Source organism: Centropristis striata, chromosome 17, assembly GCF_030273125.1.
Source record: "Centropristis striata isolate RG_2023a ecotype Rhode Island chromosome 17, C.striata_1.0, whole genome shotgun sequence".
Taxonomy (NCBI): domain Eukaryota; kingdom Metazoa; phylum Chordata; class Actinopteri; order Perciformes; family Serranidae; genus Centropristis; species Centropristis striata.
In genome coordinates, this window is record NC_081533.1 from 30,077,803 (window position 1) to 30,094,230 (window position 16,428).

General features: G+C 36.7%; 1 protein-coding gene across 2 annotated transcripts in view; it reads right to left on the reverse strand.

Annotated features, from left to right (window-relative positions):
* Positions 1 to 3,076, reverse strand: part of afap1 (actin filament associated protein 1) — a 77,447-nt gene extending 74,371 nt beyond the window's left edge. For both annotated transcript variants that reach the window (XM_059354202.1, XM_059354201.1), the window contains exon 1: positions 2,814 to 3,076. In XM_059354202.1, coding sequence (XP_059210185.1) covers positions 2,814 to 2,850 — 37 coding nt within the window. In that variant the 5' untranslated portion in view covers positions 2,851 to 3,076. The remainder of the gene's footprint in view (positions 1 to 2,813) is intronic.
* Positions 3,077 to 16,428: the final 13,352 nt, after the last annotated feature.

The window sequence follows — 16,428 nt, forward strand, 5'->3', positions numbered from 1 at the left end:
TTACTTTATTCATCCCCGAAGGGAAATTCGGTTGTCACAGCAGTCCGGTATTCAAGTACAATAAAATACAATAGAATAAAATAAATAAAAGTATAATACTGAGGTAGCATAAATAAAAACAACAATAAAAAAAAAAAAATACAGAATAGAACAAGAACAAGGACACTTAATAAGTTAAAAAGAAGAACATCAGCTGGTAGGATGGTTGGCAGATGATGGTAATAATTAAACTGGTGATATGATATGATGGCAACAATGCTATAGTGGCTAGACGGTATATAATAATAATAATAGTACAGTATATAATATGTATAATATAATATAATATGTAATAATAGATAACAATATAAAAATAAAATGAAAAATATAAATAAAGTAATAAGTAAAATAATATGATATATAATAATAATAGTAATAGTAATAATAATAATATATAAATAAGGCCGCTATAATAATAATAATAGTAGTATATTACAGTATATAGTAATAATAGTAATGGCAGCAAAAGCACAGCTCATAAAACGAGGTCAAGGTCTGAAGTCCTGAGGACAAAAGGTCTTGCTTCACATTTAAATGATATGAATTTGTGCATAAACGCCACATTAAATTGCCAGATTATTGAATGGAGTTTGGGGTGAAGTTCAAATTACACACTTGACAACCGAACACAGCCCTAATGACACTGTCAAGAGCCAACTGTTCCTCCAGACTCTCCTTCCTGACTCCCTCCCTCTATCCCTCTATCCCCTCCCAGTCGCTGTGAGAAAGGAGCCCTTCTTTTTTAGAAACATTGCTCATTTGAACTTTCTCTGCTGAAATCCAACACTGGCATTTCAGCTTTCTCAACAACAACAAAAAGACAAGTTGCTGTTCTATGAACATACTGTTGACAAAAGTGTCATCTGAGAGTCACATGGATGTTTCATCCTCAAGGAACATTTCCAGCAAAGCACAAACAGCCTCCTGCTGATCCAAGCAAATCATTGTAGCCACTTTCATAATGCTGGTCTAGGGCTGGGCGATATATCGACATAAAATATATATCGGTATGTTTTTAAACATGATATGGAATTAGAACATATCGCATATATCGATATAGTTAAAAAACAATTCTTCAATTATTTCTATATATAAAAATGCTGCCCTTTGTAGGTTTTGTCATATTTGGTTATTTTGTAATGTTCGTTATTCTTTTCTCATATAAATATATTTATTTCAGAAAAAGATTTTATTTCATAGGCTATTTTTATTTCAGATACATTTTTTGCATGTATTTTGCATTTTACTGTGCACTTTATGGAGCTTTGATTTAAAAAAAAAAAAATACAGTATTTATGTTCACTTAAATAAACGGTTTCAATAAATCTACTTGTGACAGGTCATATTTGACTTTGACTTGACTGAACATTTGCTCTCACTTTGTGATAAAAAATATCGGGATATATATCGTATATCGATATTTAGCCTAAATATATCGGATATATATGACTTTTGGTCCATATCGCCCAGCCCTATGATGGTCCTAATCAAATCATTACTTTTGAATAAGACTAGTATAAATTGGTATAGCACACGGGAAGCAATTAAAGAACAAATAGGCCTACAATATTGTCACACTGTTAAAATAATCGCCCAAGTCATTTTTTGTCAAAATTGGGTTTTTTTTGCCTAAATCATCTCCTCATAGCCACCTATGGTAAAATCTCCTACATCCTCAGTTGATCAGATCATGTGATTTTACCCCTTTAAGATAATGGCCTATGTCAAGTGTGTGACTTAAGCGGATTTATTATGCCTAAGTCAAAATAATATGTGACTTAGGCAATTTTTTGAACATGCCTTTGTGACTTAAGCAAGATATGGTAACACTTTATTTTGAAGGTGTCTACATAAGAGTGACATGAGCGTGTCATAAACATGACATGGGATGTGTCATGAGCATTAATGACACTCTGAAGTAACATTAATGTTCATGATACTTATCATGTCATGTTTCTGACAGGCTTGTGTCACTCTTATGTAGACACTTTCAAAATAAAGTGTTACCATATCTTGCTTAAGTCACAAAGGCATGTTCAAAAAATGTTGCAATTTATTTCTCTTAAGTTACATAATTTACACACAGTGTTATTACTATGCTAATAGCCATCCTTTGTTACATCCTTTTTGAGTGAAATGATCAATAAATGTCATATGTTACACTTTTGGTGAAGTTTTTTGTGTTTCCTGCAAAACTTGAAAAATGAGTTAGGCGATTATTTCAACAGGGTGACGACATTCAAAATATTGTATGTTACAGTAAAAGTAGCACAGAAGCACTAAGTAATGACAGGAGTACCAAACCAAAACCGTTATGGAGTTAGAGCCGTGCAGACGACTCAGGACTATAGGCCTAATGTAGGCGAGCCTCACTGCGAACTGAAGCTCAGGAAAAAATCACACCCCTGGAGCTTTAATATGGCTGTTAAGGGAAAAGCCGAGGAAAGATACAGCGTGATTTAGTCACTAACCCACGCGCTTTAATCGCCTCTGGATGTAATCCTGTAAATGAGAGAAATAATAACTATGGGGCGTCCCGGTGGCTCACACCGGTAGAGCGCTTACCATGTATGCCGTGTGCTTGCTGCGGCGGAGCCGGGTTCGAATCCGGCCTGAGCTCCCTTTGCCGCATGTCTTCCCCTCTATCACCCCCTTTCTATCTATCACTATCAATAAAGCAACAAAAATGCCAAAAAAAAAATCTTTAAAAAAAAAAAAAAAAAAAAAGAAATAATAACTATGAAGGCAGCAGTGAGAGTCGGTCAGCCACTCACCCCTCTTAGAAGAGAAGAGAACAGGGTCGCTCCTCATCGTGGACTCAAACTCATATATCCAGCCAGCAGCAGGCGCGTGCCCAGCGGCTCCCCGGCACCACTAAAATCCACACAAAGACACTTTCAACCCCCGTTTACTGCTTTTCCACTGAGCCCTTTCTCTATTCCTTTCAAACTTTTTCTCCCGATATTTTCTCCTCCTCCTCTTTCCTTCCTTTCGCCTCTTTCCTCCTCCCCTTTGACTCTCCTGATGTCTCTCTATCCCTCTCTCCCGCAAACTGCCTGCATGGATTCATATGCTGCTTTCAAAGACCATCGGAAATAAAACAACTACCTGCTGCCTTTTTCTTTCAGGTGATCTGGAATTTCGTCATTTTAGAGCAGGGGTCTCAAACTCAAATGACCTGGGGGCCGCTGGAGGCAGTAACAAGACACAAAATGCCCAAAAGACACACAATTACTAAACAAGAAGACACAAAATGACCAAAAAAGACACAAAATGACTGAAAAAACACTAAAAATACTTTAAAAAAGACACAAAATGACCAAAAAACACACAGAATTACCAATAAAGACACAAAATTATTTAAAAAAAGACACAAAATTATTTAAAAAAGACACAAAATTATTTAAAAAAGACACAAAATTACCAAAAAAAAGTAATTAAAGGGACCTTCCACACACAACACGGTAAAGTACCATTCATATAAAACTCACATTAAACTTTCATATCAAGGCTAGGGCCACAAAATATCGTCATGAGGGCCACAATTGGCCCGCGGGCCGCGATTTTGAGACCCCTGTTTTAGAGGCAAAGCCACTTGGCCTTTTGTGTGGTCAGTTTTTGAGGACCAAGGCCATAAAATAAAACAATGATTTTAAGTTCATGTTCATAATGAATTTACTTTAAGGACTAGTAATGACCCTTCTGAGGAAGATTGGTTTCTCAGTCGAAACTGTCTAGCAGGTAAAGAAATAAAATGCATAAAATGCTTGTAAAGTAAAATGCATCAATCTGGTACACTTTGAGAGCTAAATGAGAGCAAACACCTCACAGAACATTTTTCACAGTCAGGAGATACTCTATTATAGAATCTTTGTTATCCTATACTGTGTCATTTTTAATTGCTGTCAACATGCTTGTTGGAAAATTAGCTGGCTATGGGGGAGTTTTTTTTCCATAAAAGCCCAAATTTGGTGGCCTACCGCAAATTTGAATGCCACTATTCCATCATATACACTGATCTTAATCATTGCATATTTTAAGAATTATTTTAAAGGAGAATAAGGATTCTTGTATATTTTAGGCATCTTATTTTGACAGTCTTCTTAAATTCTATGGTCGATTCTGTTAACACACTGCGCTCTTATTTTGAAAGCTGCATGCGTTTAGCGACAGGAAGTTATTCAAAACAGTTAGTCTCAGTTTAGTGCGATTAAAACAACTTTAACTCTTAGCTAATGTTAGCTCGCGGCTAAAGAAGGGCATAATGCAACAGTGTATTTGGACCATTTGGACTCTGACTGGCCCGGACAGGTTGATAGTATTTAGTTCGGCGTGCGTGCACACTTAGATGGTGAGACACAGAGAGATGATGTGGGGACGGGACTCATACAGACAGACGGTTTTGACTGACTGACGGGTGACAGACACACCAAATAACTTTATATTATGAATCATGTAAATATACTTTCAGTAGCTTTAAATGTGATGCAAGTGCAGCACATGAGACTATAATGGGACAGATTAGAGTGTTTTGATGAAGTCTCCTTGCTTGGCCGGTGATAGATTTGTGTCAAACTGTCATTATAGCCCATCTGAGCGGTTCATGCCAGGCTCGAATCAAACCCACCACTGTAATGAATGTCATCAAAAAACGCTTTTTTTCCTGAAAATATGCTTTTTTTCTCAAAAGACGCAGGTGTCAAAGCTGTGTTGACAGGAAAGAGGCAGACTAGAAAACCGCAAAACCAACTGGGGCAGTGGGGCGGGGCATCAAGGCCAGCGTGGCCTCAGGGAAGATATGTTTTTCAAGGGCACAAGGCCAAATTGCGAGGTCCTCGTTGCCCTAGTGAAATTCCTGCCCTGTTAATTACTGTACAATTTTGTACTATATCAAGCCGTGGCCTACTCAAAAATAATGTGGTTTGTATTAAAGATAGTATATTTGTTTAATAGCATTAAAACATTTTTTTTATATAGTGAATGGTGAATTCTGATAAAATGGGACAGTTAAGCTTCACCATTTTGACCTTTATTTGTATATACTTCCATTACTAAACATCACAGCTCATCATTAGCAAGTATGAGATAAAAAGTATAAAGGTTCAGTGGTTATGGCATCATGTCAGGGGGGCATGGCACCAAATAAGTTAAATCAAACATAATAAATATGTGATATTTTGATATTTTGATAAGTTGGGCTGTCAATTTTATTAATGTATTTGTTTAGTTAACTTTGCTAGTACCATGGCTTGACATTAAAGACTGTGTAAAGTGAATTCATTGAAGTGAAGTCATTTTCTTCTAAACACATTAAATAGGCCATAAATGTATTTCTCAACAATGAGTTAAAAGCATTTAACCATTTAGATTTGAATTGTGGAGTTGTGGATTTGCCCCGGTGGTTTCCCCGCCCACTCTCAAAGTCTTGGATAGCATCAACTGATGGCAGTTTGTTAGTTAATAATCACCACCATCACCACCCGCCGCTTACGTCCTCCCGTCCCGCTGACCAACTCCGTTGGTTAGCCGCTACTAAAGCATCTGTATGGAAACAGAGGCAGAGGGGAACTAACTAGTGGCTGGAGCCAAAACACTCTTTCAAAAAGTACCTATAGCGCCCTAAGGTAAATAATGATAAAATAAAAGAATAAAAAAGGATGGATAGTTTGTAAAAATTGTTTATTTTGTTACGGGATGTAATAGTGAACCCAAGATTAGAAAAAAAATAATTACGTTACGTTACGGGGAAGTGAGTTCCCTTTTTATGTTTCCCTCATAACATCAGCTAGCTAGCTAGTTATTTCAACAGAGATCTATTTAAACAGCTTATATTGAAATAGGTTGCAATTCTAATGCTAATAATATGAATACGTAGTAATACGAATCACTAGCTAGCTAGTTGGCATAAAAAATAAAAAATCTAGTTAGCATAATTAATTTGACAACTTCAGATGGACGGACTAATAGTAATGATGATAATAATGTCAAAATCATGTATGAAATGAAATAGCCTATCAATTCCTATCAAGCTACTATATTCATGAAGGTTTTTTTTCTTTTTTTAAATTTCAATTTAGCCAATATTAAATAAATTAAACCCAATATTAAATATTGTGGGCGGGAGAGGGAGGGGCCAGACCTGTATAGTGTTTTTTGCTTTAGGAGACCACTTTAATTGATGTTCACAGGGATATAGACCTGTCCTCTTTACTATTAATAACTTGTCATTTTAATGATCTACACATTAATGTGTTGGCTGTTACTCTGGAGAAAAGTGTGTAAATGCAAATGTTTGTGCTTCTGTAAAGCCCCGAAGTGGCAAACATTTGGTCTAATGTGAAGAACTCTGTCAGATTAGTCTTCACCAGCTTTAGTCACACTTTGCCGCATACAGGAGAGAGGAAAATAAAGTGTAAAAAGGAGTAAAAGGCTAGCTTGTCTAATTACACTCCATTACCATAAGCTGCAGCTTCCCCCGTCCCCAGGGGCCAGAGCAGGAGTTCACTATCCCATCTGCCACAAAGGGAGGAGGGGGAGGAAGGAAGGAGAGTCCTTTCTCCACAACTGCACTTTTTCAGTGAGGAACCTGAGACTGAGGGAGGGAACAGTGTGGAGAGAAAGAATAATGTACTGGGTCAGCTTTCTGTTTAACCGGTTCAAGGAGAACTACAGACTGGCAGAGGTTGTAAAAGTGTTTTTCCCTAAAGGAGAATCACCATCATTTTCCTGTGACTGAACTCGGCCCCAGAGAATATATATGTGTGTGTGTGTGTGTGTGTGTGTGTGGTGCTCACTAGTGAATATATTCAAACCTCACTTTAGTTTATCAAATGTGTTAAGCTGAGTTATGTTGCATGTTGTAGGGCATCATTGCTTTTTAACTGTCCCACTGTATCATCCTCATGTAAAAGTATGTTGTAAGTGTACATTAGTTATGAATCCACCACCAGCTTACTCTGGTGGACCATACTTTCATAAGCAGTGTTTCCATTGAAGTCGAAACGAATTTTGAAGTGGAATTTTGAAGCGGAATTTTGAAGCAGAATTTTGAAGCAGAATTTTGAAGCAGAATTTTGAAGTGGAATTTTGAAGCGGAATTTTGAAGCGGAATTTTTAAACTGAATTTTGAAGTGGAATTTTGAAGTGGAATTTTGAAGCGGAATTTTGAAGTGGAATTTTGAAGCAGAATTTTGAAGCGGAATTTTGAAGCGGAATTTTGAAGCGGAATTTTGAAGTGGAATTTTGAAGCAGAATTTTGAAGCAGAATTTTTAAATGTTGCATAAAAAAAAAAAAAGAATTAGTAACGTTTCCATCAATTGGTTTAGAGCAAATAAACAAAGCTGCATAAACATACTTTGGTCAGAAGATGGCAGTGTAATGTATTACTGTAGGCTAATCTGTCAGTTAACAGTAGAAGAAGAAGAGAGTGCAAGAAAGAACACAGCAGAAGAGATTGACCAAGAGAGAAAAAAACAATAAAAAAATAAGTTACTAGTCGGACAAGTCGGCCACCTACGAGAGAAATTATGTTTTCAGTAATTGGATTCTAATGGTCAAGTTATTATTGTTCTTTCATGTCAGAGCGGATCAGTGAGTTAAATGTTTGCTACGTCAGAACTTACTCTGAAAAATTGTTTCCACCTTTGTGTGTTTCCCTCAAGCTTTTCTCATGTGAATCTTCAAAATACGCATTGAAATTTGTTGATGGAAACATGGCTATATTTAATGCTTTTTGGTAGAAAAGTATGCCCAAAATGATGAAATTCAAGTTAGGATGTGATGGACAGTGGCTGTGCTGGAATGATCCGGGCTGTCAATGGGCGGGGGGTGAGTTCATGGCGGACTTTCACCCAGGAGAATGGGATCTGTGTCCTGTGTGAAAACAAAAGTAAATGATTTTTATGTAACTTTCGTGGCTCACGTTTTGTGAATCATGTTTATTTTACGTAGCTTACGTAGCACCTTCGTAACTACTTTTCTTCCAGTATTTACATACATTTACTTACTTACTTTTTTGCCCTAAACCTACGTCAGTGGTTTTGTGACTTAAATTAACAGAAACTGCAGCCTTTTTACAACTGCAAGCCGTACCTGTATGTATAATGACATCTGTGCTATTTTTAGAATGATCCGCTGTACCACGAGTCGCTTTTGACAAACACTTATATGTCGTTGGTCGAAACAAAAAATGAGCAAATCTGAACCCAAAAACCCTCCAGATTTGATCTCCATTCAAACTTACTTTGCCCATTTAAAAATAATAGGCCATACAAACACTATACCACAGCCTTTTTCTTTGTATTGCACTGACCTAAGACTGAGGTCAGTTAATGTCAGGGGAGAAATCCAGTGGGAGGATTCCTGTTTGAGTTATGAGACTCTTATCAGGGTGAGATATGATGATGATGAGGGAGTGTGTGGTGATGAGTGATGAAAGAAGAGATGGATTACAGTGAAAGACATGTGTGTTGTAACTCTTTATATTCTTCATTCAAGTCGAGAGAGAGATATCACAGTGAAATCTCATACTGAATAGATGTTTGGGTCTGTTGTATAAAAATCAACAGTGACATCAGAGCTCGGCCCCCTGGCTGAGATGAAATCTAATAGAGAATGAGGTATTGTAATAAGTTGGACTCCTCCCTGCCCCGGTCAGCCATCAACCTGTCATGTCATTCAGACACACCCCTGAGCAAAATATTGCTTGACTTTAATTTGAATTAATAGCACCCTTCCCCATGAGATGTTTCTTCATGTCCTTGTTTCAAAGTTGTTCGTGTTAAACAGTCATTAACTCATTATCCATCAAGCTTCAATATCTGTGTATCCTGTCCTTTCTGCAGAAGGGCATTGCTAACTTTTGCTTTTAGACTAAATTTGACTGTTTATTCTCCAGATAAATTGGATAGCTGGCACCAGACCAAATTGTAAGGAGTACATTCACAGAAAATATCATGTATTTTTACTTAAATCAAAAATGAAATGGAAATGTTTTTTTGTTTTTTTTCTGTATAGAAAGAAATATCTAAGTTGGGTGGGGTTTGTTTGGGGAATTTGGACATCAGGGTTTCTAAAATTCTCACTGTAATGTTGAAACAGGAGGGTTGTAACCCACTTCTGTCTAAAATATTATTTATGCTGCACCAATAATGATAAACAAATGCCATTTTTGTGAGGGTATATTAAAAAACTGCAGAGCAGTTGGAGTACATATACATTGCAGAGAGTAAAATCGTTACTATGGTTGTTGACCATAACAATTGTTTTGTATGTTTAATCCCATTTCGTAAAGAAATTGTTTTTAATATTCATTCCAATTAAAGCTAGGTGATGCAAACATATTTGGCATTAAATAAAAAAAATGTCCTGAATAAGGTTCCAATATTTTATGATTAAGTGGTGTGGTGTGTGTGTGTGTGTGCATACACATACATACGTATATACATAAAAATATATATTGGTGTCGGTGTTAATGTTGGTGATGTAATCTGGGACCATATACACGCATCCTTTAAAGTAATCATTAAAATTTTAAAATATAACCAGTGTAGGGATGCTAATATGGTGTTATGTGGATTTTTCTGTTTGATTTTGTAAGTCCTCTTGTTGGAGAATTTTGAACTAGTTGAACTAGTTTGTTGAGGTTATTTTGAGTGAGACAGGAATACAGCGAGATACAGTAGTCCTATCCCATTTTTGAGATCCAAAAAGTTGATAAGAAGCATGATTCAACAACAACTTCACCTGTTGCTCAAAGTAAAGCTTGTTATCAAAGATACCACAGAGACTTTTGCAATAGGTTTTGATGCAACTGGACAGATAACCTAAGTGAGAACAGAGGTGCTTGCTGGAAGGATCTGGGTCTGAAATCATGTCTTCTGATTTATCTGGAAATAACTGCAGGAAGTTTTGAGAGAGCCAGTTTCTAACATCTGCAAGACAGGACTATTTTCACCAGTTGTGTTGTGTTGTTAGAGTCAAACAAAACATATATCTGGGATAGTTGACCTTGAGGTAACATGTAGATGGAGAATAATAAAGGACCAAGGACTGAACCTTGAGGCACTACACAATAAAATTGGGAGTTGGAGGATTTAAAGTTACCAATAGTTACACAGAATATATTATTATAAATTAAGAATAAAACCAGTCAAAAACTTTACCAGTTATGCCAACAAACTCCATAACATGTGCAATTAAAAATCAAATCAACTACGTAAAATATATAAAATGCTGCAGTGTTTTAATCTACACCATGGTCTTATCTGGAGTCTTTATGAGTCCAAGTCACCAATGTACAGTGACATGAAACAAAAGGAAAGAGTTCTCATGAGTTCTGGTTGAGCCATCAGAAACATGCAGCCACTCTTACTACAAATGGTGACCTCCAGCAACAACTTAACAACAACTAAACATTAAAGCATACCTGTGGCCCGAGTCCATCAGTGTGTGTCTGTGCAGCAACAAAAAAGGGAATTAAAAGGCATGACTGTGTGCATGTGCTAGCCAGCCTGTTTTGATTCAGTGTGTTTCCCTCTTCCCAGAAAAAGGCTGGTATTTAAGGCATGCCTGTCAAAACAGCAGCCAACCTGCACACCTCTCAGCACGCATGAAGACATATTCCCCACTCACACACATGCACAAACACATACTGCTCTGTCAAGCAAAAAAGGGTGGAGAGACTCAGGAGGGACGGCTAATCTGGATTTGGTTGTGCACATTCATAACAGTATGACTTTTCAGATGTGTGTGTGTGTGTGTGTGTGTGTGTGTTTCAGTTTAAGGTTATAAAAAGGTTACTTGAATTGACATCTTTCTTGCAAAATGCGTCCGTCTAGATGCTGTAATGGTTAGCAACTATGTAATTTTTTCCCTTTGTGTGTGTTTTCACACTGCTAACGCAACTTTGCAACCATAAGTATTTTTAACCCCAAAAGTGAGAAGGTTACAGCAACTGGCTGTCTCTTTAAGGTTGCTAATAAAAGATATACATTGTATAAACTTGTAAAAACACAGCTATGCTGCTGAACTTGCAGGGTGCAAAGGTCATTAGAGTGGAAGCCAAAAGAGAAATGGCTTCAAATTATGTGTCTTTTTTCATTAACAAGTGTTGACAACTGGAGGTTGTCAGGTTGTCATACACTCCTCAGGGGGTCTAACAATACAGTGGTAGATACAGTGTTCAACTGTAATGTACCAATCAAGTGAATTTTAAGCCAAAGTGTATTTCCATCAATTGGCAAATGTATTTGCCTAACTGGGCACAAGGTCCCAATGAGAGGAAAAAACAAACAAACTTTGCAATTCAGCTCTTCCTGCTCTATTTTTTATTTTTTATCTTACTGCTACACATTATTACTATAGACTGTATATAAATAATGGACGTAGTGACCGTGACGTCACCAGTTGGTTTGTGGCCCGTTTGAAGCATCAAGTTCAGCCTTACACTCGTCACCATCTTTCTTTACATATGTAGGCATCTTGTTTTCAGAAATGGGGAGCAGACCATATTTGGACTGTGGAGGAGGAGAGGGATCTGATCACTGACTACAGCCTCTCTACACCTCAACCTGACTAAGAGAAGCCGCTGCTAATTCATGTTAGCATTAACTGGGATGTTCATTTTGGCTATCAAAAACAAAAACACTACGTACGTAACTTACCTGAAAAAATGAACGGCCACTCCTTGGAGTGTCTGTTAGTCCAACCAAACGCTGAACAAGACATTTTTACTGAGCAAAGCGTTCAAATAAACTGTCATTAAGTGAAAATACAGTGAAAGGGTCAAAGTTATGAGACAAAAACATGGACAACGACCAATAAGTTCACGGCTATTAAGATGTACACGTTGCCGTGGATACGTATTGCTTTTCTTCTCTCCTGATGACAGCTCACCTTGTTTTTCTTCTAAATTTGGCCATTATTTACACTATTAACATCACATTATGTTCATAGTGATGTCAGGAGATTTTTTTCTGAGGTAATAAATCAAGTGAGAAGTTGACTCATTTTGTATTGACGTAGATGGACCCAAATGCTTCTGCAACCTTTGTCAGCGCCCCCTGTTGGAATGTTTGGTAGAATGCAGCTTAAGGCACTTCCTGGTTTGCCTCCCTGATCAGACCAGGAGGTTGCCGCCTGGTTAATACAAACTCAGTTTCAGATCAATAGCCCTCTAGTGTTAGGTTGGACAGAATCTTGGACATTTTTTTTCTAAAAAGGCTTTTATTATGACATATAGTTTTTCCACCTGTGTAACGTCGCTCACAACTGTTATTCGACTACCAGCTCTTAGTTAAGAAAATATGGAATTCGGCTTATACTTAGTGGTCTTTCACATCACAGTCAATATTATATATTATTTATATTAATTAATGCTGTTTAATGCTTTTTATACAAATTTCGAATGTGGACAGATTAAGATGAAATTTAATTGAATTTAGGACATTTGGTCCAAGACAGATTATTGTCATAAACAAGTGTTTCTCTTAAACTCCACACCAAGCTAAAAAGTCACACAACTGACATAATATGACCATGTAAAGTTATCATACTACACATGCAGCACACAGGAGTTAACATTAGCATTATTTTGAATCATATTTATGTTTTTTTAATGAATGTAAGTCAGCTTTAATGAAAGCGAACCAAGAGTTGCATATTATGGCAACATAGTACAGCTCCTATAGTTTTTTCTATCATGCTTGATGAAAATGTGATTCTCTTGTAGTACACGTAGTAACAAATGGGGCTAAAAAAAAGTCTTTGTTTGAGATAGTATCTTTGAACAGTCCAGGGCAAATTCACAAAGAATGTGCTGTGTCCACTGATAGTGGTTGCAAGTGATGCGCAATTCATGGTGCTATCTGCCCCGTCATATGGTCTGATTCACAAAATATATTATATTAATGATATCACAGTGCAAACATGCCTACAAAGTTTGAAGCTGAGCACAATTTGTCTCCTTTTTACACATGATTGCAATTATCCAAGTGGCAGAATAAACGTGCAAGAGGTTAAAGTGTGGGGGTGTAGCCCTAAATAACTCCCAGTCTGACGAGTATTTTGGCTTGGCTTGTGCTGTTTTTTAAAAGATTGGACTTGCCTCATTTAACCTCAAAGATATAGTGCATGTGTCAGAGATAACACAAGGCACATCAGCAGGTCTCCATTGATTATTTAAATATCCAGAGACAGACCAGCTGATCAGTCAGGAACTAATATTAATATTAATTAATGTTCTGTGTTCTTCTACACATCCAAAAGATTACACACACACACACACACACACACACACACACACACACACACACACACACTGCAGGCTCACCTTTCTTAACAGGAAGTGTATGAAGGATGCTATTATAAGGGTCAGAACAAACATCATCACAGTAGAGAAGCAAACCAGCTTTAATGTTCAGAACTGGAAGTCCCATCATCAACATCATCATCATCATCATCATCATCATCATTGTCAACCTCACCCACGTTTGTGAGCTGTGTGTGTGGAGACTTGAGTTATGTACTGACTACAGCCATGACTATGTTCATATGGTCAATGTATTATTGTGTGTGCATGGCTGTAGTGAAGTGACAACGAAGCTTCGTGAACCATTTGCTTTATTTTTTTACTCCACTAGATGGCGGTCTTGGCTTAAAAAAGGCTCTAGCAATGGTAATTGAGTGTGTTTTCAGCCCTTTGTTGAACAAAGAGCGCCATCTAGTGGGCTCAGAAAATAAAAAAAATGGTTCATGAAGCTTCGTTGTCACTTCACTACATGGCTGCATACTGTGTATGTGTGTCAACTACATATGTTTCCTTGTCTGTGAGAGCTTTTATTATGACAGCAAAGACCATTCATTTAATGATGTATTTAATTCCAGGAAAAAAACATCAAATAGTACTGTTGACCTATTTATACATTAGGTTATACATTATGTTACTATTTGTTGTTTGTGTACACATTTCTCAGCTCATGCAAATCATTTAACTAACAATATATAATTCTGAGATCTATTGACATCTTTAATGCAGAAGGATTTAAAACTGGTGTTCTGACTTGTGACTATTTTTTCTGCTGAGCCTAATAAAATGTGGTTTCTCCACATGGGACCTGCCTCACATTGGTATTTCATATTGCACTTCCACAAAACTGGGGAACTGGTGAAGGACCCTTATAAAGTGATAATCAGAGTGACCAAATGATCCAGATTTTTAGTTCTTAGTTCATGTCAAGCTCCAGAATCCTTGGATCAGCATTTCCCATAATGCAACTCAAGGATATTCAATCATCAAATCGTGAATCACCATACATGCCCTGCCTGGTAAACACCTACACTGAAAAAAGAACCAACTTAATTGAATTGTTTCATTTGGTAACACCTAAATGAATTAAGTTCTTTCAAATTAATTTAATAAGTTAGATTAACACAATTGATTTTAAAATTAATTTGAAAGAACTTAATTCATTTAGGTGTTACCAAATGAAACAATTCAATTAAATTGGTTCTTTTTTCAGTGTATGATGAACAGAGTTTCTAACAGTCATGGTAGTAGTGCAACATGATTACCGAAATTAACTTTTGCAGAGGTTTTTATTTAGCATTACAGTGAAACGTCTTTGTATTTAAGGAACACAAGGAATGATGACTATTTTCAAGATTGTGAGCATACTCATGGGCACTTCATAGAAAGTTTCCATGGACGTGATGATACTTTTTCATGCTTTGGAATTCCACTGAAACCCATTATAACTGACATGAATGCTTTTCCAACATATTTTAAATGTGAAGCCAGGGAATCAAAGTTTTAAAGACATTGCATTGTGGATGTCTGTTTTTTACTGTGAAATGGAAGGTGTTGCATAATTTGATACCTCTGTCTCAGTTAGAGTACAGCAGCATATGGAGCCATGGCCCCGATCCAGACTGAACAAGAGGAGGGAAATGAGGTCAAGAAAGGAAGCAGGCCCTTTTACAGTATAGAAACATTCAGCAGTTTGGGCTGTGTGTGTGTATTTAACTATACTTTTTGACTCTTTTACCTTCATGTTTCTTTCTGACCTGTTTATTTCAGATGTTTGTAGTGCGAGTAGCATTAACTAGTCACATCTAACAAGGTTATAATAGTTTTGGATTTTTCATTAGTTTTAGTTTTAATTTCGTTGTGAATTTTTGTTTTCAAATTCAGTTAGTTTTAGTTAGTTTTAAGAGTGAGTTTTCTAGTTTTAGTTTAGTTTTTAGTTTTTGAAAATGCTTAGTTTTAGTTAAGTTTTTATTAGTTTTAGTGTTAGTTTTAGTTTTTTTGTAATGGGCTATGTGTTGGGTGCGAGATTCAAAGCGGTCATAATAAATTTTGCCTTTATTTCCTTTGGTTTATCCATCTCAGCCCCAATAAGGTTATTAACAGTTTTGTATTTTGGTTGGAGTGTAGACATCCCAGTCTCACATATTCACCATGTGTTGCATGTTCAAATAGAAACACTGAATTATGAATGAAAAAAATTGACAAAAACCAAAACTGAGGACATTTCCACAATCATTTTAGTTAGTTTTAGTTAGTTTTGTAACCACGCAATACAGTTTCAGTTAGTTATCGTTTTTTTAAAAACTCTAGTTTTTATTTTTATTTCAGTTAATGAAAATGTTTTTTCAATTCTAGTTTTCGTTATTTCGTTAGTTTTCGTTCACTATAATAACCTTGCATCTGAGCAGGCCTTGATTGACTGCAGGATACCAGTCTGTGTGGAGAGCAAAAGTATCTGGTTACACAAGTCATCTCTCAACTACGACTCCATTCTCATGTCTCAAAGTTGTCAAATAGTAGAGGTACAGTATAGTATCGCGATATTTTGCGTGGCAATATTATATTGATTCATGGCCACCAAGTATAATTTTTTTTAAATCATAATTAATGGAAAATATGAAGTTAATTCCATTGTACTTAAAATAAAATCAACTTTTTCGATCCACTAGATGGTGCTGTTGAGTTATATTCTGGTGAGCGTATCGTTGGGCCTCTGATGATTCCCACCTCTACCAAATAGACTTTATACAATGACCAGCGCACAGAAGAGGAAGTCACAGCCACGGTATTTCCTGGCTTCACCAGTGTTTGTTTGTGTGTGTTTTGTCTCATTGTTGAAAGATGATCACAGAACAGGTAGAGGCTTTGACCAGTTCCAGCGGGAAACTTGGGATTTTACGCCCTATTTGTTTGGTGTACTCTTCAGTCGGTTTTTGGCTATGTTCTATTCAAAAGACCTGCGCTTGTGAAGGTGGGTGTAGTGTCATTTATTTCCTTGATGTAATCATCGATCTATCTATGTTTATACATATGCTAGTCTATTGCAGAACCTGGTCTCACAGGAATCCGTGAAATAGCCATG